Source organism: Diaporthe amygdali (genome assembly GCF_026229845.1).
Source record: "Diaporthe amygdali strain CAA958 chromosome Unknown NODE_16_length_960263_cov_65_539585, whole genome shotgun sequence".
Lineage (NCBI taxonomy): Eukaryota > Fungi > Ascomycota > Sordariomycetes > Diaporthales > Diaporthaceae > Diaporthe > Diaporthe amygdali.
This window is the reverse complement of record NW_026517036.1, coordinates 438,297-462,789: the sequence shown is the minus strand read 5'-3', so window position 1 is coordinate 462,789 and position 24,493 is coordinate 438,297. Positions and strand designations below refer to the sequence as shown.

Below are 24,493 nucleotides of genomic sequence, written 5' to 3'. Positions count from 1 at the left end.
CAGGGTGGGATGCTGCCAGCTGGAATGTCCATGTCCATGTCCGTCTTTCTCCAGTCTTCCACTTCCGAATGCTTTGTTTGGGCGAGTACACACCTTTGATACCCATACACAACTCGCAACGTCGACTCACCCCCCAACCATGTCCTCAGAGCCGGCGCCAGAAGCTCCTGTCCAAACCACTTCCGAGAATGCCCCTCGACCCTCAGTGACAGCCATCTCGACGCCAGAGCTCGAGCTATCTAAGCTTCAAGCCTTACCCGCAGAGCAACAGGACCTTTTCCTCCTGACCTTCGTTTCGACCCTGACGAAGCATGTGCTCTCCCTATCCGCCGACGACTGCACTGCGCAGCAGTTCTACCTCAAAAAGGAGATCTTCCAGATCCTAAATCTCCCCACGCCACCGCCAACCCGTGTCATACGGAATAGCCTGGGGAAATGCCTGGCCCATATATTCGAGAAAGGAGACCGGAAGCTCCTGGTCGAAACGATTAACGATCTAGTAGCCATAATAACGAGCGGAAAATCTAAGGGCGAGGGAGAGGTGCGCGCCAAACATGCTGCCGTTTCTTGTCTCGGGGACGTCTTCGCGGCGGCCGGCGACAGCACCACCCACTACCACCAGCTGGCTTGTACGGCACTGCTGAAGCTCCTGAAGAGCTCGACGAATCATGCCGGCCTCCGCGCAGCGTGTTTCACGGCGCTTGGGAAGATCGCAAAGATGGTTGCCGGCATGATGGACGAGTCCATCGCAAGAGACATATGGAAGCAGGGCCGAAACCACGCCTCTACGGATAAGGGAGCCCTGGTCGGCGCAGCGGCTTGCCGATGTCTTCGGTCTTTGATGCGGAACACAAACTATTTCAAGAACACGAGTGATTTCGACAAGGTTCAGACGGCTATGTTCAAGACCTTTGAGCATACATCGTCGACCACCCGACGAGCGGCTGCTGAGTGTCTTGCCGAAGCCTTTGTCAGAGGCTACTCTGAGTCTTCTGCTGGAGAAACGTTTCAGGAAATCTCGGTCAAGAAACCAAAGTCCAAGGCAGCGAAACGCCAGTCAATGGGACCAGGCGCACTGCAGGATGAAGATGACATACCGTCGAGGCCTGGAAGCCCCGCGCCCACCAAAAGAAACCCAAATCTGGCACTGTCGCCCGGAGACATGTTGAAATCGCTATCTACCCAGTACGGGCGCATGGCGACGTCCAACAAGGCCAGGGCCGCCATCGGGATATGCTATGCCACGCTGCTACAGCGACTTGGGGAGAAGGCTGTGGAACTTAACTACCTCAGGATTGTCGAAAACCTGACCCTGGACTTGCTCGGCAATCCCAACATCACAAATAACCGTTACCGTCTTCTCATCTCTCGTCGCGTTGTCGACCATTTGCTACAAGACGTCGTAGGCAAGAAGATACTTGGCGAGACTGGGCAGTCACATGCTGCCAAAGTCTTGATCAACGAAATCCTCAAGAATTACCCGCAAGCATTGAAGGAGCGGCCGGAGCCAACTAAGAACATGCTGATCGCCGCGATGGGAGCGCTTGGCTCTCTAATGATCTCGCTTGGCTCAGCGTCAAACACATTTGCCGAATCTGCCAGGGATGCATTGTTGCAAGTCCTCCAGCACCCGAGCTACACAGTTCAGGTTTACACTTCGGCATGCCTCAAGACATTTGTCCTCGCGTGTCCGCAGCAGTTGCTCCCCTGCCTTTCAGTATGTATGAACAGCTTGAGCAGGGAACTCGGAGTGCTGGGAACCGGGCGGAATTCTCAACGTAAATGCACTGGCTTCTCCCATGGCCTAGCTGCCACGCTCAGCGCAAGTCCATCCAGGCCGCTGTACGGCTCTGTCGATATCAACAGCCGTGTTCTGACGATGGCGACCAATTTGCTGAAAACCAGTGGGAAGCAAGAACTTCGTGTTGCCAGTACGCAGATCCAAGTTGCTTGGACACTGATCGGAGGTCTCATGTCATTGGGGCCCAACTTTGTCAAGATTCATCTGTCTCAGCTGCTCCTGCTCTGGAAGAATGCGCTGCCAAAGCCACTTGCGAAGGACAATACGTCGGCACGAAACTATCTAGAGGCATCCTTCCTTGCACACGTTCGAGAGTGTGCTCTGGGATCCATACTGGCATTTCTGGAGTACAACAGTCGACTGTTGACGGTCGACGTGTCTAAAAGGATTGCGACCATGCTGCAAAGCACGACCGCCTTTTTGAAGACTTTGCCCAAGAAGAAGACATCAGATGACATTTCGGAGAGACTGGCCCCGGCCCTGCAGCTTCTTGACATCGAGATGATGGTGCAGAGACGTGTCATGCAATGCTACATAAAACTTGTGAATACGAGCCCAGCTGGAGGCAGTGAGGCTCTCTTGCAGTCGAATCTCCTCACGTTGGCAATTTCGCTATTTGCCGACCCGGAAAATTACTCTCCCAGCTCATTGAGTGCGGCTATTGCGAGCTCCGCCGGCACATTCGAGACTATCTGGGATGTCGGTGACAACTCTGGATATGGTGTCACCGGACTCGTCACTGGATTCAGTGTCAAGAGGCTGCCCGGACAGCACGAAAGCGCAGTGGAGCAATCCCTTACAGAAGACAACAGCCCTGAAGACGCAATGGAGAATTTATTGCTGTCCCCTGTATGTGGCGCACTGGAGCATGACGCATCTACCCTTTACATTGGCGGACAGGAAGCGTTCAACTGTTTGACCAATCCCCCGGCTACCGAGGTCGTGAACATGGCTATCCAGTTGTTTGCGTTCGCATTCCCGCTTACGCCAGCCAAAGTCCAGGAGAGTATTCTGGAACAAATTGCCTCGTTCATGGCAGCAGGCTCAGGCGAGCGTGACGCCGCGCGGAAAGCGGCCATCAAAGTCAATGTGGCGACTGCATTTCTGTCGACGCTGAAGGTCGCCGTCAAGGAGACGAAATCGCCTCCAGGAGATGTAACCAATCTGCAAGTCGAGAAGCTGCTTCAAGACATGATCAGGGGTTTCGTGCTCGACCAAGATCAGTATGTGAGAAGCTTAGGCTACGCAGCTGTTGCCCGCCTATGCAACGCTTGCGGCAATGCTTTCACAAACTCAGAGATCAAGTTCCTCGTTGATACAATCGTGGTCAACCGAGAGCCTAGTGCCAGAGCAGGATGTGCTATGGCACTAGGTTGCATTCAAGCCAAAGTTGGCGGCATGGCTGCTGGGTATCACCTCAAGACTATCCTTGGTATACTCATGTCACTCTGTAACGATCCGCATCCGACAGTGCATTTCTGGGCTCTGGAAGCCCTGGCACGTGCTGCCGATGCAGCTGGCTTGGGTTTCTCTCCATACGTCTCAAGCGCGCTTGGAATGCTTGCTCAGCTCTACGTATCTGACACGCACAACCCAGAGGTCGCATCTGCGATCTCCATGAACCTGGAATTGGAGCTGTCCACTACGGCATCTATTACACGATGTGTTGACTCCCTGATTAACGTGCTTGGCCCGGACTTGCAGGATATCAGCAAGTCCAGGGAGCTTATACTCACCTTGGTCGGATATCTTCAAGAGGAAGAAGACACCCAAGTTCAAACTGCAAGTCTTGGGTGTCTGGAACACCTATCTCTCTATGCGCCAGGGTATATGTACTTCGCCGATTACGTGAAGTTGCTCCAGAAGTACCTGAACACGGGTCATTCTGCACTACGAGACGTCGCGATTGACGGTATTTACAACATCATGAAGCGCGACCCACACGATGTCATACGAGCTGCAGAACCAGGTTTGGAGGACCACCTGTGGCTCGCACTCGACGCAAACCCAGACCACGATGGAATTCGAAATATCATCCAGAACTGGATGCGCCAGACCTGCTTGACAGACACAGCGGATTGGCTTCAGAGGTTTCAAGGCGTGTTGAAGCTCACAAGACCCAAGGCCGCCGCCGATATCCAGGGTTTGACCAGGAAGGCTACTGCAGCCCTTGACATACAGGATGAAGAAGTGGCTGGGTTCGCGGCTGCGGGCGGCGTAGCGAAGGATGACAAAGAGGGTGGTTCGGGATCCGATGTGGAACCACTGAGGTGGCAAGTCATTGCGTTTGCGATGACTCTCCTCAACGATGTCTTCATTCTCATCAACAAGGATGTCATGACGAATGGAGAGTCAGCAGCCCAGCTGGCGCTGCAGTCCAGGATCGCAGATGTTGTTCGCATGGCATTCTCTGCCTCTACTTCTGGTGTCCTCGAGCAGCGCATTTGGGGCCTCAAGATCATCGGTGCAGTGCTAAAGATGTTTGGAAAGACCCCTGATCCGGACTTTGACGAGGCAATGCTTTTGGAGCAGTACCAAGCTCAGATTAGCTCTGCACTGACGCCCGCATTCGCTGCTGATTCGTCGCCCGAACTGGCGTCAGAGGCTGTCAATGTGTGTGCAGCTTTTATTGCCACTGGCATTGTCAAGGACGTCGATCGCATGGGTAGGATCCTAAAGACTCTTGTGAGCGCTCTCGAGAACTTTGCCACCGAAAATGACAACGCCGGTATAGGCGAGCTGAAGGGACTGAGCTCCAACGCCCAGGTCATGGTCAAGATGGCTGTCTTTTCGGCTTGGGCAGAATTGCAAGTTGCAAGTACAGAGCAACCCTACTTGCTTGAAGTGTTGAAAGCGCACATTGGCATGTTGACTCCACTGTGGCTGGAGTCGCTCAGGGAATTCGCTCGACTCAGGTTCGAGCCGGACATTTCGATGACACTGGGCCCACCATCGTTGTCCGGTAGTCTGGACACTATCTACGCGGCTCTCAACCGAGAAACGCTACTTAAGTTTTATCAGGACTCGTGGTTGAAGCTTGTGGATGCCATCGCAAGTCTGATCGGACAGGACAGCGAATTCGTGTTCGATGCGCTCGATGGCAAGACGACTGCAGACGCTGCGACTAATGGCCATTCCAGGGGGTCAGATATCAACTACCGCGACGAGCCATTGGCATTCTTCTTCGTGCTTTTTGGTATCGCGTTCGAGGCTCTTGCTGCTAAACCGGGCCAAGCAGACTCGCTTGCTCGTCAGGAGCAAACACTCGAGATCCTGCAAGCTCTTAAGAAGATCCTGCATCCGAGTGTCTCCGGTCATGCAATCTACAGAGAGGCCATCTTCTCGGAGACTATGGATCTCCTGGATCGGCTTGTGTTGACTGATGGCTTGGACGTGCAAGGCGTCATTGTGGAGATTGCCAGAGCGCTCTGTGTCGCGCATCCTGCGGCCAGGAAATCGGCGGAGGAAGACAATGGCGAGCTTTCCGAGGATATCGAGCAGCTCTTTGAGTTGACACGTATTATCGTGCTGGTGCTGGCCGGGCTTTTGCCCAATCTGACAGAAGCGAACCAACCGGTCCGCCATGTCCTGACCGAAGAGGCTATTCTGCTCATCCGTACTTCCTTGAACGCCCTGGTCGATGCTGCTGAGGTCTTCCCAGCTGTCATCAAGACGGACTTGCATGCTTGCCTGATCCACATTTTCGCCACAATTTTATCGACACCCTCGTGCCAGGAAATTATTGTACCGCAATCTCTGCCAACACTGAAACGCTTCCTCGCAACTATGGCTGGCCCGCGGGAGGGAAACAGTGGCCCTACAGATGTCCAGCTTCAGGGCTGTTTGCGACGATTCTTGTCAATTTACCTCCACTCGCAGAGACGGGAAAGGCCGACAGACCTCAGCAATGTCAAGAACAGCCTTCTGGCTATCACCATCCTGTTCACAGGCGGGCAGAATCACCTCTCCGCCAACGACCCCATCGTGGCCAAGTTCCTGGAGGAGTTGGTGGATTGTCTCACGGATCGCATGGTAAGTTGCTCCAGTTGATCCATCGCCTGCTTTCTATTAACATTGAGTACAGACTGCGAAGATTGCGACGAACTGCGTTCGGTCGCTGCTCCTCCAAAGCAAGCCAACCGTGGCCGATGAAACCATCTCCCGGTTCCTCCTACCGCGCCTGATCGCCTTCGTGACGACCACAGACCGCGAGGACCCGGAGCATGCGCGCTCTCTGGTTGCACACACGCTCTCGCAGTACGTCGGCGTCGTGTCCAAAGATCACATAGCCATCGCCATGTCGCTGGTGCTCCCCACGCTGCTGTCGCGCGCCGCGAGCGAGGGCCCAGAGGACAAGAACATCTACCGCGAGACGAGCGCGCGGCTGCTGGAGCTGGCGTCGGTCGAGCAGGCCAGCTTCAGGGGCATCGTGGCGGGCATGAGCGACGGCCAGAAGGCGTTCATGGAGGAGGTAATCAAGAGCGGGAGGACGAATGAGAACGTCGAAAAGGAAACCGACTCGGGCTCTGGGCAGCCTACCATCGCGCTCAAGATGAACTTTGGTGGCAATTGATGAAAGGCTAGATGCACGGCCGAGATGCAGTCTATTTGTTACGCTACATTGATACCATGACTTAAACGCATATATACAACCAAATTCACAGTTACAGACGTGTATAGCAATGTAGTGCATACAATGCGATTATGAATTGATCTACTCCTTCTCAGATCGGTTACTCAGCTAACGTTTCGCGACGAAAATGTGACACGAGACGCTTGTGGTAGGCTGCTAATGTTTTCTTTACAATCGTGTGTTGTGTACAACTGCAAGCCAGTAGGAACTGAGGCCAAGTGTTCGGGAAGACCGATTGCAGCTGCAGGTCAGCAAAGCCAGAGGCAGATGACTGTGCACTTCGTCGACCGCCAAAGCTGCAATCGCGGAAGCACAGCACCAATCCTAGCGAGTTTCTTTACGAGTTTGCAACGCCGCATTTGGCACGCAACGTTAACGTTGATATATGTTCTATCTCTCAACCCGGGGTATCTCTATGCACTGTGTAGTGTGAACATATACATCTCTTCCTAGTTCGCCGCCAATATCTCCGCGGCGTCCGGCGCCTGGGCCACGTCCCTGCTGCCGTCGCTCTTCCTGATGGCTGCGGCCTCCTGCTTCTCCTTCTCCTCTTCCTTCTTCTCCTTCTGCGAGACGACGTTACTGACCCGCAGCACGAGGAGCGACAGAGTCACCATGAAGAATAGGCCGGTGACGGCGCGCCGTGCCAGAACCCAGCGCACGGCCTCGATCTCGGACTTGGATTCGCTGTTCAGTATGACGCTAATCTTGTAGGCTATTTGTTGGGTCTGTGGGAAGGTTTCCGTGTTAGTTCACCAATATCGATGCCATGCAATCGACTCACTAGGCCCCCAAGGGAGGTGAGGGGCTGGGGACGGGTGTCAAAAACTCACGGCGCTCTCTGCGGCCTTCTGCTCCTCTCTGACGGCCATCTTCCGGTCGTTGAACATGCCCTTGACGTTATCGCTGAGCGTGGCCAGCTCCTGGTTCAGCACCTGGGTCGTGTTGTCCACCTCGTGCTGCAGGAATGTGCGCTGCTGGCGCAGCTGCTCATCGAACACGCGCTGGTTGTTCTTGACCTCGGTGCCGAGCTCGGCGCACGCGGCGCGGAACAGGTACGTCTCGTTCTCGACGTCGCTCTTGCTGATCAGCCCGCCCTGCGCCTTGTCCAGGTGCAGCGCGAGCAGCGCGCGCACCGCCTTCATCGCCGTGATGGCCTGCGTCTGCGTGAACCCGCCCACCTCGAGCTGCTTGACCAGCGAGTAGCTGTCGAAGTGGTGGACGTAGGGGGCCGGCGCGAGTCGCGGGGGTTTGTCTTCGGGTTTCTGCGCCTCGGGCGGTTCCATGTGCAAGACTGCGTCCATTGGCCCGCTTGCGCGCTTCGCCTTGGGGGGCCCCTCCTGACCCTGTGATCCGGAGCCGCCTTCTTCCTTTTGCTTCTCTGAGGAGGAGACGCCTGGTGAGCTGAGAGTCTCTTTGGGTTTATCCGTAGCTGGATCCAGGGCTTTCGCGGCGTCCTTCTTCTGCTGGGGTGTGCTCTCCCTGGCGCCTGTTCCCCCAGTGCTCTTCTCGGGAGCGGGAGAGGACCCAGCTGACGCCTTCATATCCGACTCAAGGACTGGCGCAGCCTGTACCTTCCCCAGTGGCTGCTTCGAACCCGTCATGTGCGATTCGAGGGCGGGAGCATCCTGTACGGAGCCCAAGGGCTTGGGCTCGATGCCCTTGCCCGATCGAGGCGCGAAGCTCGCCTTCTTGGACGTCGTGGAGGTTCCAAAGGGCGCTGTAGCATGTCGAGGCTGGTGGGAGGAGCCGTTGGGAGCGGGAATGGCTCGTCTCCGACAACGGCCGCTTCTGCTTCCTGCGGCAGACTCGCCCAGTCTCGCAGTGCGAAACAAGTGCGGGTAGAGAAAACTCAGCCTCTGGGTTGACATGGTAGGCGATAGGGGGCGGAGATCGGAATCTAAACGGCCTGGTGCTACGCCATGGAGGAGGAGGATTGTTTCTAAGGCTGGCGAGGGGTGAGTAAGTAGTCAGGACAGCTGGCAAGCAGTGGTTTAAAATGCCGAGCTTAGGTGTGGATCTCGTGGATCTGGCTCGCACTCCGTCATGCAGATTGAAAGTAGCAGTAAAGTTGGATTCCCACCTATCCGCCCAGCATGCCCGGTGCACGTGGCGCCCCGTGCAGTGTGATCTGGCATGCCCAGGCGTGCCAGGCAGGGTCTCGGGCCTGGACTCAGGACCCCCAACGTGCCCCAAGTGCCACCCCGAGCTTAACGGGCGGCAATTCGGGGCTGGATCCCTGTCTGGGATTGATTAGGGGCTCAATGGAGTAAAGTAAGGGCTGGCCTGCAGAAATGACGACGGACTTGCACTTTCTTGGACATTGGACACCTTTGTTGGTCCAGAACAGGCCTTTGATTTTTCCTGCCAGCCTCAACAGTCTTGCGAACAGGCTTGAGCAGTCTCAACGACGATCCTGTCAAAAGTTTCTTTTATGTAGGACAAGCTTGTTCGTTCTCCCACGACAGCACGCTTCGCTGCCACAACTATGGATTGCCAACAGCTACGATGCGACTTCGACTCATGAGCCCTTCCTCCCTCTGGGCCCTCTTCCTCCTTGGGCCCCTCGGCCTATCTGCCGGACATGGCTCCACCGGCGCCTCACTAGGTGCTTCCACCGGACTCTGCGAGGCCAGGACAATCAACTACATTACCCACACTCTTCCACAGCTCTGTCTGCCAACAGCGTGGTCTGCATCGCAACCTACGGCCTCGAGCAATGCTTCCTCAGCCACTGTAACATCTTCGCCCGGCTCTACGACTGAGGCCCCAGCGGCGACACAGAGTGTGCATCGGGAAGAAACTTCACCGGGGAATAGCACCCAGCCCGACGCATCGACCGATCAGAATGCCAAGCAGGAAAAGCGAGGCACACATGGCGAGGACACAACAGCTAAGCAGGCGGAGGAAGATGCCGAGGATCTTGCCACGGGGTCGTTCATGTCCTTTGATGAGTGGAAAGCTATGATGCTGAAGAAGTCGGGTCAAGACCTAGCCGATCTGAAAGACAGGAAGCGCCGCGAGGCCCGAGAGGCTGATCCCAGCGTGGGCGGTGGTCTCGATGGCTGGGGTGAGGACGGCGAGATCTCGCTGGACTTTGACGTTTTGTCGGACAAGATTTCCGAGATGACGGCCACTGCTAGTTCCAGGAGCGGCACTGTCTCCACTGACGCGCCAAGTGCAGACGTGAAGGACACGACTGTGTATGACGATGGCGTCGCCCATTATCGTCGTCCGAAGGACGCTGGAAAGACATGCAAAGAAAGATTTTCGTATTCGTCATTTGATGGTGGCGCAACGGTTCTGAAGACCAGCCCTGGTGCCCAAAACGCCAAGGCGATCCTCGTTGAAAACAAGGATTCCTATATGCTGTTCACATGCTCTCAGGAGAACAAGTTCGTTATTGTCGAGCTCAGCGAGGACATTCTCGTGGACACCATCGTTTTGGCAAACTTTGAGTTCTTCTCCAGCATGATACGTACTTTCCGCGTTAGCGTGAGCGACAAGTACCCAGTCAAGATGGAAAAATGGAAGGATCTGGGGACCTTTCAGGCGAGGAACTCGAGAGATATACAATCATTTCTGGTTGAGAATCCCAAGATATGGGCAAAGTACATGCGGATCGAACTGTTGTCACATTACGGTAACGAATATTACTGCCCTGTTTCTTTGCTCCGTGTTCACGGAACTCGGATGTTGGATTCCTGGAAGGATGGCGAGGCAGGCCTTGAAGACGAAGAACCAGCCGAGACGATCAGTGGTCCCGAGGCGGTCCCAGAGGAGGAGTCCGTTCACCAAAATCCCCCCGAGGCAGAGCCTGAGTCGACCCTTGCGGCAGAAACTCCAGCTCCTGCTGCAATCAACGAATCGTCTCTTGAGCACCAACTCTCTCCATGGTATCCTCCTCTGTTCAATGATTATTCATACGATACATGTGGCATTGGCACACCTACAACAACACAGACGGTTGATGTTTCTCCATCAGCTTTACCTAACAACAGCATCTCTTCTTCCTCTCGGTCTGCCCCGAGCACCATGGATGCTGGGGCTTCTGTGACGGCCGGGGATTCCACCGTCGCTTCTACGGTTGCCTCTTCGTCTTCACTGAGTTCCTCAACATCAGCCAATATCCCCTCTAATACATCCACATCATCCATTTCCCGTGCTTCAACATCCAATAGAGTTGACACCGCGGCCAACACAACACAAACCGTTCAAAAAATAGTACAAGCATCTGGTCTTAGATCATCCATGACCCCGCCGAAACCATCAGCTTCGTCTTCGACACAACAGTCGCCGTCTTCCAAATCGTCTACGAAGCAGTCTGCCGTTGGTCACTCCTCTCCGCAGTCCTCGAGAACCAGCTCCCAAAACAAGAACTCTACCGGCACTTCATCTACCGCACCCGCATCACCCACGGTCCAAGAGTCATTCTTCAAATCTGTTTCCAAGCGACTTCAATTCCTCGAGTCTAATACCACTCTTTCGCTCCAATACATCGAGGAACAGTCCAAGTTTCTCCAGGAGGCTCTAAAGAAGATGGAACGCAAGCAGATCTCACGCGTGGATTCTTTCCTCGATAATCTCAACAGTACAGTCTTCTCGGAACTGCGCAGAGTCCGCGAAGACTATGACCAGATCTGGCAGTCAACGGTGATTGCATTGGAGACACAACGCGAACAGTCGCAGCGCGACATTATCGCACTCAGGGATGAGGTCATTTTTCAGAAGCGTATGGCCATATTCCAGTCAGTACTGCTGCTTTGCTGTCTCGTCCTGGTCGTGTTCAGCCGAGGCGTCTTCGGTGGCGGTGGCAGTGGCCTGAGCGCCGACCAGTGGCCCATCACATCCACATCGCAGTTTATCAACTCGTACCTCGGCTCACCGCGCTGGCCTCCCGGCTCGCCACAATCCCTCAGTCGCTCGAATACGCCGGATCGAAATGCCAACCTGGGTACTCTCCACCCAGCAGGCGCGCAAGCTCCGGTACCCCGACAGGGACTCGCACGCCATAGGGTGTCATACACGGACAAGGTGCTGCCGCTGACACCCACGTCCGAGGAGTTCGATAGCAACGACAACGGCACGCCTCCACCACGGCTCTCACGTCCACAAACAGCCCCAAAGATCCGAATTAACGAACTCACGCCGGACGATGAGTTTTTCGAGCATGACGGGCATAACCAAGGGTCCGACGAGACCAATAATACAACACCACAGGCCTTGGAGCCTGTACGGGGAGACCCGATGTCAACGGTGGCCATCGAGGTCGGCGAAGATGAGGAGGGGGACGACGAGGACGAGTTCTCGGATAGCGCCTCCGCGCCCTATCTCGACTCGAGGGAGACGACAATTGAGCTGGAGGATGTGCGACGAATAGATGACTCTGACGGCGTTGATGATACCATAGGACCAAGCAAACCACCTCTGACACGATCACCACTGTCGGATCTGGGCACAACGTCCTCACGAAAACCTCTACCGGCCCTCCCGGAGCAAGGGCCAGGATGATAGCATACTTGATAGCGTTGTTTTGTTTTTGTTTTTTTCTTAGCGCAATAACACTGAACATTTGAGCAACTTTTCTTCGTATTGCTGCGACCTCCGCTGCGACGTCTTGCTCTACTGTTCGAGGAAAGCGCGCTGGCGCCGGAATGGTGCTAGATGCTTTATCCTTACTCTTGCCGATTGCCCCTCATCGCCTTCGTGGGGACCCGCGAGGTTTCAAGTTATGTCTGGATTCATCGTGAAGTTTCCGGTCGAGATGGACACGATCGTATGCTTTCCCTCCCCATTGTCTGCGGTCGGCGCAGACGAGTTTGATTCGCAACCTGAAGCGTATATATGTGTAACGTGTTTGTCTGAGGCGTTTCTTAACCAGGATAGCCACTTCAAAATAGGAATCTGGGGTATTCATGCCTATAGCCCAGTTCACGTGCTGTAAAAAGAAGGCATGGATATCTTGTCTTCGGGGAACAATGCTAAAGCGATAAGCTTAAAACCCCCCGAGAGCGCATCGATACAGGTGTAGTCCCGCATGGGCCTATGAAGCGGCGATGATACGCTTGGCAAAACACATGTTCCCAGCAGCCCTACGGGCAATTCAGTCGATCATGTACAATGACTGGCCGATCTGAAACTGACACATCTTGACACATAAACGGGCATTAATGAGGCTCTTTATAATCTTTAGCAGCCCTAGGCTGATCGTAGGTCTGTATAAGTCTGACCTATGGCGACTGTCTGGATTGGTGTACACCCAATAACTCCTTGGATGCAAGAGCTTCGGAGACCACAGACACGATGGTGATATCGGATGACAATAAATTATCTCCCGCGGAGAAGGCGACGGACTTGGGACTGCAGAGCAATCCTTCGTCGTCTACTCTGACACATCCTCTCGATGAGGAGGTTCAGAAGAAGCTCCTCCGCAAGACGGACCTGCTGGTTCTTCCAGCCCTTGGTATGTGGCCTCGACTTACGGTCCATACACCCGCTACTCGGACTTACACGCGATAGCTTCGTCAAACTAGAATACTAATAAGTCTTCCAGCATGTGGTCTCCTGACCCACGCCATCGACCGCTCCAACATCGGCAACGCCAAATCAGACACTCTGGAGCGCGACCTGCACCTCGTGGGCAACCAGTTCCAGCTCCTGCTGGTCCTCTTCTACATCCCGCTGACGCTCTCCTCGGTCCCGTTCTCCCTCCTAGCCAAGACCTTCAGCCCGTCGCGCGTGCTGCCGCTAGCCATGTTCTGCTTCGGCACAGTCGCGATGGCCTGCGCGGCGGCGACGAGCTTCGGCGGCCTGCTGGCCTGCCGCATGGTGCTGGGCGTGCTCGAGGCCGCCTTCCTGCCGCTGCCGAGCTACTACGGCAGCCTGTTCTACACGCGCCGCGAGCTGAGCCTCCGCATCGCCTGCTTCTTCTCGGCCGTCAACGTCGCGGGCGCCGTGTCCGGGCTCATCTCGTTCGGCGTGTTCCAGTGGCGGGGTCGCGCGCTGGCCGGGTGGCAGTACCTGTTCCTCATCGAGGGCGCCATCACGGTGGGCATGTCGCTCGTGCTCTTTGCCGTGCTGCCGCGCAGCATCGAGTCGAGCCGCTTCTTCTCGCCCGAGGAGAAGAAGCTCGCCCGCGCGCGGCTCGAGGAGGGCACTCTCGACGCCGGCGAGGAGCTGGAGCGGTTCCGTTGGGCAGACGCGCGGGCCGCGCTGCTGCAGTGGGAGAGCTGGGCCTTCACGCTCATGGCCCTTAGCTTTGGCGTGGCGCTGACGGGCGCAGCAAACTTCCTGCCTTCCATGATTAGGCGCCTCACCAGGGACTCAGTCCGCGCAAACTTGTTCACCATCGGACCGCATCTCACCGCCATGGCCTGCCAGCTGGGGGCCACGTTCCTCAACAACCGTATTCAGCAGCGTGCTGTGCTGATCTCCTCTTTCGCGACGGTTGCTTGCTTGGCATGGATCCTGCTCGCCTCGATGAACCTCTCCGGCGGCAAGGTCGACGTGGGATATTTCCTGACGTACCTCCTGATGGCAGGTACATTCACGCCGCCGCCGCTGGTGGCTGAGTGGATCGCGAGCAACAGCCCTACATCCACGGGAAGAGCGATGCGTCTGGGCATGTTTGCTACTGCGATCCCGATGGGCGGTATAATTAGTTCCGTTGCTTTCCGCGCGCAAGACGCACCGGTGTACCAGAGAGGCCTGCTCACCTGTGCGTCATTCATTGCGTTGCTGGCGTTGCTGGCTGTCGGTATGAGGGCACACTTTGCGAGGCTTAACCGGAGAATGGATCGTGGGGAGGTGGCTAGTATCGATCCAGGGAGACAAAGGCCAGAGTGGAGGTATGCTATATAGGTATCGCTTGAATGGAAGACAGAATTGTATATGAAACTTCATGCACTGAAAACATTATGGCCTTCCTTGCCGTTTCCACTTCTTCGACATATGTATCTGGCTAACCTCTCAACAGCCTTCGTTCAGAGCTTCTTCCTCTCATGGAATTTGTCAGAAATTTCCAGGAGGGACTAGTATCAGCAAGTGATCACTAATTTTGACATCTATCTATACCACGGATTGTTTGTCGAACCCGAGACCTGCAGTTGCTTTGCCCTCCAGCATACTTAATATGAATAATTACGCAAAGATAATGTTGCAACTGACTATGATTGTCTAAATTCAAACGATCATTGAATCTCTCTTTCATCAAGTATGAAAGGGATATCTCAAGTGTTGCATACGTGCAATTTCCGCATTCATAAGACAAACAATCCATCCCGACGACTTCATCGAAGATTTGTGGTGACAGACTTGAAAATAATTGTAAAATACACACGGCGGCTCTTACCTTTTGATTTCACTTTCTTCCCTGGCGTTCATTTTGGAGACCTCATCTCTTGCCTTTCAGCTTTGCCATATGATTTCAAAATGCTTTGCCTAGATACGGATGGTCTTTGAGATCCATTAATAGTCCCCGAGGCCTCGGTAAGGAATCCGCCAAGAATCACAACTCCAAATCATCCCTATTTCGACCGAGAGTGGCTTTCATACCACATGGGAGCAATTTGGCGGCGATTACGTGCCTCTATTTAGGAAAATTCGCTCTGGTGTGCCCTTTCCCTGTCTATTTCTTTGATCAAAAAGAAAATGTGAGTTATCTCCACCGAAGATGTCTAAGTCATTTAGCATGGTGATGATGTTTGTTCCCCAAGATGAAAATACAGTGTCAATGGCGCAAACATCTGTCAAAATTGGAGGCAGAATAACGATTAAGGGCCGAAAGAAGCAAATTCTATGCCGCCTGTGTTTGGTGAGTTTCGATGAGCGATGGTCCAAAGCCGCCGAAGTCCTGCGTCGAGCTGAGGAAAGACATGTCAACAATTTACTCGACTGCAATACTCGCGATCTTGCTTCATTTTCTACCCAAGTCTTTCTCCTGGGAGCCGTAAATCTCATGTAATACGCTAATTCATGAGAGAGTTACTTGATGCGTTGCAAAAGTCCTGTGTCACGCAGCTAAAGACATCTGAACGTCAATGCTGCATTTGAGTGAGAGAGATAGAGCGCAGCAAAAAGAATTTATTGTGAGTAGGTGGGTGAATAGTTGAGTTTTAGGCTACATCCCAGCAGTGACTACCCTCCAAGTTCTATGAGACTGGTGCCATCGACATAGAACGACGCACGTGGGCTGATGTCTTTCATGCTTTTGCCAGACGTATCGCCAACCCCAACTGGCTCCTAGGCCAAGACACTCCACTCTGTGAGACCAATATCTAGCACACCTCTTGGCAGAAGATGCAGAAAATGTGGGCCAACATGCCATACGCAACATCAGTAAGATTGGTGAAAGGCCTGGTTGCACCACACAAGCATTTGGCAAAAAAAAAAAAAGACTTTTGGTTGCTGGATAAAGATTGCCAAACTTGTCAAAATTCGCATCGAAGCTCAGAGTCGGTTTCATAAATAGCAAGAGAGTCGTGTGGTGCTTTGCGAGGTTAAATGCATAAATCGTCTTGATGACGCCGCGGTCTGGGAGACATTCAAGGTGACAGTCCAACTACTGGACGGCCTCTTGAGGGTACATGTCGAAGGTATCACACTCTTCAAGTGCCGCGAGCCGAGTACCTCGATCATATCTGCGCCAATCAGCCTCCTGAAGAAGACATGCTCCAATCGAAAAACTTACTGGGATCGGCGGTGACGCTGCTCGTCACGGAATTGTTGGCCAGCATTAGGGGTGAAGAGACCTTGACGTCGAGAAGTATTCAGTTACTTGGCCTGTAGTCACCAAGAGGGATTTTCTTTCACTCACCGACATGCTCTGCGTTCTCACAGCTTCGCTTCATCTTAGACTGATTGTCCGGCACAGGGAATATCTCTTCACAACCAGCCAATTCTGGCACGGGCCCATTGGTGGTGTAGTAAAGCTGTTGCCGTCAGCATTATCAAAGTGATATTCCTCGCGAGTGGATTTAACGTACTTTGGGACGGTAGTGATGTGCCTCCAACATCACAGAGCTGTTGCGAAATTTCTGAACGAGGCAATCCTTGCCCTGAATGGCTGGATAAAGATCAGTATCTGGAATCATTACCAACAAGAACACAAACTTACTGGCATACGAGATCTCGGCAACCTTGTCACTCCTGAAGCAATTCCATCGCTTGTTGGCCCGCCTGTTGACAAAATCAATGATGTCGAGAGGGTCGACAAAATTGATGAACGCGTACCCCACGTTACAGTCATTGGCGAAGTCGATTCTCAGGTACATGAAATCGTACTTGCCCCAACTTGACTCATCAATGATGCGTTTGAGCATCTTTTGGTCCACTTTGTTCGGAATATTTCGGAGCATGATCTATGGTCATTAGTTGGGGCGGAAGATGGCAGATCAAGCAATGCAAGACATACCGTGGTGCGGACATCAGTGCCTGCTTTGATTCTATTGATGTCGACATGGTTATGGTGAGGGCCTGGTGGGCTGAATTGAGTGCGATTGATGCGGATGGCAGTGGTCCGACGTCCCTCTGAGCGGTAAAAAGGTTGGATCGGCCGACCCAAAACGTCTTTTCTTGGCGTTCCCGGGCCTGGAGAAGGGTGCGAAGAGGCTGTTGGCATCTGGAAGGTCGAGGGAGAAGCAGCTGGAATAGACCCAGGGGAAATGAAGCCAGGATAGCTAGTCTGTGGTGACTGCACAGCATGGGGCCATTGGTACATGGGCCACGAGGTCATGTGCATCGGACCGCCAAAGGGGACAGACGAGGGAAACATAGTTGCGGCCATTGACTGCATGGCCAACTGGGAGCTAACCAGTGACATGTTCTCTAGTCCGCTCGTGACATCGACATGGTCAGAGCTGGTGACTATAGGTGTTTGCAACTGGGCGAAGCAGTTCACACCTGGTGGAGTTCTGTCATCCAGGCCGAAAGGCGACATCATCATATAGAAAACGCTTCCAACCTGCAAATCTGGGTCAGCAGCGCTCAATCGGTCGCTTTTCTATCTGGAGAACTAACCGAGACCCAGCCTTTCTCCATAGTCTCATTGGCCCAGGTGGAATCGACAGCGTCGAACTCGATGACCCAATGAAGCGTATCTGCGATGTTGGATGGTTGATGTTCAAGGGCGTATACTCCACGATCATTGAAGTACGTGAGGATGTTGGCCTCGATCTGAGACTCGCTCAGATCAGCAGAGAGTAGAATGGTCAAGGTTTGCTGGCCTTCATGCTTGCTGGCAACATCGACACCACATGCCTGGACTACTGTCAGCATCTGCCGTTGGCAATGGGAACAGAAAAAGTCTTAAAAACCTTGTTGAAATCCTGAGCTGAGATACACTCGATCTTCCAGCTCTCGGGATTGCTGTTGGATCCGCTCAAAATCCTAGAAGCATCTCTGATGTTTGTGGCTCGGATGTATACCTCGTCTAGGCCGTGGGCGAATGGGGGATCAGGACATCCTTGGAAGGGAGCGCCACGTTCCTCGAGAGTCTGTCGTAAAGGGTCAGTGCATATCCACCAGTAGAAAAAGCAACACTCACCTGTAGGTACTGCTTGACTGCATCGACATTCACACCATCCGAGGAGGAGACACGCAAGGAACGGGTCAAATTGAGATTGTGGCTGAGGCCGGGCGCCAGTAGCAGACCAGTCTTTGGGCATATCGAAACTGTGGCCGCCGCACGTCCGAAGGGCTTGGGAGTGACACTAGACGAGCTGTAGGCAACAACGGGTGTGGAAACGACCGGAGTGGAGAGAGGCTGGAAAGTCGAGGCAGTAGCTGACAGCTTCGTTTGACGCTTCTCGGCAGGGGAGCTGATAAAGGGGTCCTTGTCTCTGGCACCAGAAACAAACGAGGTTGGAGAGGTAACGTGGTGAAAACTGGCGGGACCCTGGAATTTTACGGCTTGGGCTCTGCCGTCTCCATCACCCAGACTGATAGCACTGAGGAGGCGGGAGGACTTGGAAGAATCCTCAAGGGGGGAGAAGGCTGTCAGACGGGTGTCTGGTGTGCCCTCATGGTTGTATGAGTCAGCACCGCCCTCGCTGGGAGGTGAAGACGGATGGAATGCTTCCTGTGGCTGAGCCATAGTGGCAGAGTTGACGTTGGTTGGCTGCTCCAGTTGCCGGAATGGGTATAGATGCTATTGATTCCCGAGGATGCTAGAAGAGGGAGTGCTACAAGTGAAATATGAGGTGATCACGGCAGGGGAGAGGTGTTTGAGTTGCTTGACCTGGAGATAGGAAGAGGTGGAGGGTGACTGGTGAAGAGAACAAACACCACTTGAAAGAGAGACTGAAGTTGGGTAAGGAGGTGGAGAGGCGGTGATATTGTTGTCCAGAAGTCCAAAAGTCCAAATTCCAAAAGTCCAAAAGGGAGGTGCAGAGTGAGACGGCAGAGAAACGGAAAACAGGAGGCAGAGGCCCAGACTGTTGTTGGTTCAAGGAGGGCAGTCACGACGGTGGTGCAGTCCTGGAAACAAGTAGTGAAGTGAGAGGGACGGAAGGCATGAGGTCTGTGCCTAAGGATGTAGGCAGGGAAGGAAAGAAGGACAGGAAAGAAGGATGTAAAAATCACAAGGACTGCAGAGGGCTCACTTGGAATTCACTGGATGTATTCATTCCCACGACCAGCCAAGGTCTATTTCATCACTTGCCATGATCGTTTGCCTCCACAGCTGTTGATCACCAGCTCGGCAGCCATCAGGGGTGGTCAAAGGCTCCTTCCCCTTGGACTGCCCACGTTAGCAATTTGCCAGCCACAGTCTGCCTCGCTCTCTAGGTTTCTTGGTCCATTGCCACTGCTTTGTCCAGCACTTGTAATTAATGGTGTTTGAAACTCTTGCCAGGCAGTGCGGAATTGCAGTGTCAACACTCCGCATTTCCTCAGCATTGTGCTTTATATCTGCTCGAATTCTAGAGAAAATCAAGCCTGATCCTTAGGAACTCACTTCCAAGTGATATGGGCAGTACTTAAGAAGTAGACAGGACCTCATGTTCCCCATTAGAGTGGTAAGAGAGCCAGAATCAGTCCCATGCGTTGCCAGCGACTGTGCACAGGTAAGATCTTGAGACCGTGTCACAGAACGATTACTATGCCAGTAATACTTCAGCAGCCAGTTATGAGCCGTCAAGCAAGAGAATCTCGAGTAAGACCCTGGGAACGTGGGTGCAGTTGGAGAATCGACATCCTGATGGATCATCTTGGTTCGGCATTGGGGCTTTGCAGACACAGTGCCCACATGTCTGCCTATGAACCTACCTAGTAGGCACTGAACATGTTTGGAATGCCCTCAAACCAGTAGAAAAATTGAAGACCCCCTGAAAATGGAAGATTTAGAGCGTTCAGTCCGTCTCAATCACAGGTGATTGAAAAGGGGGCAGTGGATGAGGCCTTCGGAGCAAGGACGAAGTAGATGTGTAGTCAGCGACAGCTGGCAGCGGCTGGGAGACGTCTGTCTGGAGGCTCATGTTGCCTACCCCTGTACCTTTCAGCTGCCTGACCTATCCCTGCTGCCTAGAGCTCCTTTACCATCCCAGTATGATGCGCATGTGCCTACCCAGCTCTACCAGTCCAACTGCAACCGTCTCAGAGTGCCCTCATCCCAAGTGCATTTCTAACCCAAAGCCGACAACATCCAAGGCTCTCACTGATGCTGGTCGTCCTTGAGGAAAAACAGGACAATACACTTTTCAGTCTCCTCACAAGAACCATTCGTCCCTGGATTGACGTTGATCCAATAGGCGCAGCGCATGCAGTGTCTCTGATGTTGCGATTGCGTACCATCCCCTGCTGAACAGGAGAGGGACCCCCACACTCCATTCCTGGTGCCGCCGTCCCTGCAATCGAGAGTATTTCTTAGTAGCTGCGACTGCCTCAGTGATCTCAGGATGCCACGAAGGGCTCAGACGTTCGACGACTACGGCTCTGCCGTTGGGGAGGTCAGTGATCCGTCGTACTCAGGGTCGGCATGGTTGCCGGTTAACAACTCCTCACAGATCATCTTGACTTCTTCCGACACGGACTTTCTTGACCAACTCATCCCCCTTCTGAAAGATGCCAGCACCAGTAATCGGACCAGCTCTCTGGCCCAGAGCCTCTCCCACTATGCCGAGGACCGCGAGGCCGAGATCGAAAACATCGGCTTGACGAAGCACGAGGAATTTCTGAGTTCTGTCACCCAGCTCCAAAAGGTCCGCGAGGGCACTATCAACCTGACCGCCGAGATCCTCGAGTTGAACCAATCCATACAGTCGAGCACTCAGGAGCTGGCCGAGCAGAAGCAGAAGTTGGTTGACAAGAGGGCTATTCGGCAGAACGTCTCGGATGCTTCTGATGCGCTGAATGGATCTCTCAAGATACTGCATGCGGTCAACCATGCGCACGAGTTGATCCGCAAGAAAAGATACTATGCCGCTCTGAAGTCGCTGGAGGACCTGCAGAACGAGCATCTGATCCCGATAATACAGAACAAGTATGCCACCCAGCAACAACTGGCAGATATGATCCAAAAGTCCATTCCGGCTTCTCAAAAGTCGATAGGCGACGCCGTCATGAACGATTTAAATACGTGGCTTTTCCGCATCCGTGAGACCTCACAGTTCCTGGGTGAAGTAGCATTTTATCATACAGAGATGAGGCGGTCAAGACACAAGGATCGATCGGACAACAATGATACCCTCAGCAACTTCAAGCTGAACTCCGCGATTGAACTAGTATATGACGAAGCCGAAGAGTTCGACGTCCTCGACAACGAGGAGCTTCAAGTGGACTTCCAGCCCTTATATGAATGTCTGCACATCCACCAGGCTCTTGGCAGAAGCGACAAACTCCGGGCCGACTACGCCGCAACAAGGCGTCAGCAAAAAGATCTCTTGATACCGACCTCCATCCACGTTGATGGCGACGAAGAACCATCACTCAACAGTCTACTGGAAGGCATCGCTGGTTTCGCAGTAATTGAAAAGGCAACGATGCGACGTGTACCTCAGTTGCGGTCTGCTGTAGATGTGGAGGAGCTTTGGGATTCCATGTGCACTTCCGCAATTACTCTCACATCCCGTTCATTGGGCAACATTACCAATGCGGAGGTACTGCTCAAGATCAAGTCGGTCTATGCGCTATTCATTCAGTCCATGGAAGGCTGGGGTTACAGTGTCACCATGCTGGATAATTTCCTGCTCACTTTGTTCGACACATATGCCGACCTGCTGAAACGCCGATTCAGTGAAGACTTCCAAGAAATAGTCTCAACGGATGACTATATGCCAATGGCGATCAACAGCGCCGAGGAGTACGAAAAAGTTGTCAACGTCAGCTGGTTCACACAGGACACCCCAACCGAGGAACTCACATTCCCGTGTGTTTTGCCATTTTCGCAAATGTACCCGTTGTGCTGCATCGACATCAGGAATTTCCTTAACCAGTTTTATTTCTTTGCTGATGATCATTTCCAACACCCTAATGTCATCGATGACACTCTGAGAAAGGTAAGCAATTCTCGTGCTTCGCACAAAATGTCTGTGACATTCTCTGACGTGTTCTCGCAGTCTCTGGATGAGCTTTTGACCCAGAAAGTCTGTCAGTCGTTGGTCGAGCGCCTCAACTCCCAATATTTGGGCCAGATAGTTCAGATTCTCATCAACTTGGAGCATTTTGAGATCGCGTGTCAGGAACTGGAGCAACTTTTGATCAGGGCTCGATCCTCCACGTCAGCTGGTGGGCCTGTGACCTTGAGCGCTACCGAGCAGTTCAGGAACAACAAGAAGACGGCTGAGAAGCGCATTTTTGAGCTGGTAAACTCGAAAATTGACGACTTGGTGGACACAGCGGAATACGACTGGTGAGTAGACCGCAATCCTGTGAATGCTGATCCTCTCTCCTGAACCGTAATGCTGACTGGACGCGCAGGATGTCGACGACCGCCTCTACCGAGCCAAGCAACTACATACAGACGCTGACTAGATACCTGTCGAACATCATGAATTCGACACTGCTCGGCCTTCCTCGAGAAATCAAGGAACTCATCTACTATGACGCCCTCAACCATGCCGCCGAAAGAATACTGGTGAGTCGCAAAGCTTTCACCCTACTCACTATCCATGATCAAATTACTTACAAACACACCTCTGCAGGCCTTGCCTCTCCAGCCCGAAGTCAAGACTATCAACCCCAACGGTGTGGCCGCCATGGCAATGGACGTGCAATGCCTGGTCGAGTTCGTCCAAGGACTCGAGAACTCGTTTATGCTCATGCAAATCCTCCAGGAGCTTGAGCAGACGGTCAAGCTGATGCAGGCGGAGAACGCCGACGACTTCTACGACATCTCGGTACGCAACAGGAACTACGGCTCCGTCAACGCTATGACCGGCCCCGTCCTGCTCGAGAAGCTCACGCACACGGTCGAGGCGCCGAATCGTGCGGCGGCTACAATGGCCAATTTCTCGTCGCGGTTTGGCTTCAAGAGCTGAGCATGTGTGTATGCTTACCGCTGGGGACCTATTGTTCATCTGGCCGAGGCTGTTCTCTGTGTGCCTGTAACGGCAACTGGCATACCTTCACAAGAGCAGAACGTTCAGATTTATTCGCAAACCAAGAAAACTCGTCAATTTGTCTCTACTAAAGTAACGCCATGTTCAGTAGCGACTCGAAAGGAACTTTGTCCCTGGGTTTTTGGATCATAATGTTCGAAAAAGGTCCCAATCCTGTCTGCCGTGTACGCCATACCAATCGACCCGCGTCAGGCTTCTGGTGGGTAACGTCCTGTTGTCTCAAACCATCAAAAATAAATAAATAAAGGCACGAGGGTATCCGTCTATTCTTCTTCTCTCTCTCGGGGTCGGCTGTTCAAGCGCTCTGGTCGAGATGAAGCATGTTAAGAATTATATTCCTCAGGTGGTGGCATTTGTGGTGCATGCAGAAGGACAACGATTAGGCGAACGAACATCAAACAATACGGAGTGAGACAGGGGGACTTACCTGTTGTGGTTGCATGGCTTCGTAGCCGTACATGGGCGGCATCTCGCCGTACATAGGTGCCTGTGCCTGGCCGTATGCAGCCTGGGGGTTTGGAGCGACTTGGCCAGGGTACATGTTAGGCGGTTGGCGGTAGTCGGCCTCCGTACCGAGGGCGTGGCCGGGCATTCCGTAGTCCGTCGGTGCCATGGGATGCTGTGCGTGGTTTGCTTGGACATGCTGCCCGGGCAAGGACTGCGCGGCCTGCGGCACGCCCTGGCCGGCCTGCTGCTGGCCGGCCTGTCTCTTGGAGTGCGAGGCAGCCTCCTCGCGCGGGACAATATCAATGAGGAAGTCGAACATGTCAGACTTGGCAAGTGCCGAAGCGATGTCGGACCGTTGCAGGGTTCGCCGCTTGTTCTCCTCGGCGTGGATCCACGCGCGCATAGTGAGCTCCGTAATGAAGATATCACAGCCCTTGGCGAACAATATCGGAGCCTCAGCGCTTATCATCTTGACCTCCGGGTCCGCCTTCATGACCTTCTTTATACGAGCGAGGGGCAGTTGGTGGAGCTTGTAATCGTGGGAGTCGCTCTCGAGGTGGTTGATTGTCTGCTGCCAGTACGTTGTGAGGATGTCCTTGTACTGGCCGTTCAGGCCCTGGTGAACGTTTGCCCATGGTCCTGTGTAGAGTTCTGCCGGCGCGTACCCCTGAGCGGACAGCTAGTAGTTTGCGAGAAGATGTTAGTGACAGTGGTCGGCTAAACACGACCAGTCGTGTCGCTGGGTCTTAGGGAGGGCAAACAAACCGCTGCGCTCGCGCCTGATTTGGGTCGCACGGTCAGCATCTTCCTGGCTGGTCGCATGAAGTAGAGGCCTGGATATGTAGCTTACCATAGTGTCCGCCGTGACTGGTATCGTACACAGGCCTGGCCTGCTGCTGCTGCGCTTGCTGTTGATTCTGGGAGGGGTCCATGATGGGATGAAAACACGACGACGACGACGCGACGAGGATTGGGGGGTTGGTGGTGAGTGAAGTTGACTTATAAGAGGTCGGATTTGTCGCGCGACTGTAGAATCCGCTATTCACGATGCACAAGAGA

General features: G+C 53.6%; 7 protein-coding genes across 7 annotated transcripts; 4 read left to right on the top strand and 3 right to left on the bottom strand.

Moving 5' to 3' along the window:
* Positions 1-139: 139 nt before the first annotated feature.
* Positions 140-6,374, top strand: J7T55_007405 (uncharacterized protein; the record flags this gene model as incomplete). The annotated part of the gene is made up of 2 exons (XM_053144164.1): positions 140-5,833; positions 5,886-6,374. 2 exons carry the CDS (start codon positions 140-142, stop codon positions 6,372-6,374), a joined length of 6,183 nt encoding a protein of 2,060 aa, XP_052993095.1.
* Positions 6,375-6,883: 509 nt separating this feature from the next.
* On the bottom strand, positions 6,884-8,305 carry J7T55_007404 (uncharacterized protein; the record flags this gene model as incomplete). Its single annotated transcript, XM_053144163.1, has 2 exons — positions 6,884-7,162; positions 7,268-8,305. The coding sequence occupies 2 exons, from the start codon at positions 8,303-8,305 to the stop codon at positions 6,884-6,886; spliced, it is 1,317 nt and encodes a 438-aa protein (XP_052993094.1).
* A 637-nt stretch (positions 8,306-8,942) lies between these two features.
* On the top strand, positions 8,943-11,945 carry J7T55_007403 (Sad1/UNC domain-containing protein; the record flags this gene model as incomplete). The annotated part of the gene is made up of 1 exon (XM_053144162.1): positions 8,943-11,945. One exon carries the CDS (start codon positions 8,943-8,945, stop codon positions 11,943-11,945), a length of 3,003 nt encoding a protein of 1,000 aa, XP_052993093.1.
* Positions 11,946-12,737: 792 nt separating this feature from the next.
* J7T55_007402 (uncharacterized protein) lies at positions 12,738-14,468 on the top strand (the record flags this gene model as incomplete). Its single annotated transcript, XM_053144161.1, has 3 exons — positions 12,738-12,897; positions 12,988-14,190; positions 14,410-14,468. The coding sequence occupies 3 exons, from the start codon at positions 12,738-12,740 to the stop codon at positions 14,466-14,468; spliced, it is 1,422 nt and encodes a 473-aa protein (XP_052993092.1).
* Positions 14,469-15,993: 1,525 nt separating this feature from the next.
* On the bottom strand, positions 15,994-18,525 carry J7T55_007401 (uncharacterized protein; the record flags this gene model as incomplete). Its single annotated transcript, XM_053144159.1, has 9 exons — positions 15,994-16,072; positions 16,123-16,183; positions 16,249-16,363; positions 16,418-16,497; positions 16,549-16,792; positions 16,846-17,394; positions 17,451-17,695; positions 17,773-17,926; positions 17,977-18,525. The coding sequence occupies 9 exons, from the start codon at positions 18,523-18,525 to the stop codon at positions 15,994-15,996; spliced, it is 2,076 nt and encodes a 691-aa protein (XP_052993091.1).
* Positions 18,526-20,326: 1,801 nt separating this feature from the next.
* J7T55_007400 (uncharacterized protein) lies at positions 20,327-22,906 on the top strand (the record flags this gene model as incomplete). The annotated part of the gene is made up of 4 exons (XM_053144158.1): positions 20,327-21,925; positions 21,986-22,278; positions 22,347-22,503; positions 22,571-22,906. 4 exons carry the CDS (start codon positions 20,327-20,329, stop codon positions 22,904-22,906), a joined length of 2,385 nt encoding a protein of 794 aa, XP_052993090.1.
* Positions 22,907-23,282: 376 nt separating this feature from the next.
* J7T55_007399 (uncharacterized protein) lies at positions 23,283-24,366 on the bottom strand (the record flags this gene model as incomplete). The annotated part of the gene is made up of 4 exons (XM_053144157.1): positions 23,283-23,291; positions 23,415-24,113; positions 24,200-24,213; positions 24,285-24,366. 4 exons carry the CDS (start codon positions 24,364-24,366, stop codon positions 23,283-23,285), a joined length of 804 nt encoding a protein of 267 aa, XP_052993089.1.
* Between the last annotated feature and the right edge of the window lie 127 nt (positions 24,367-24,493).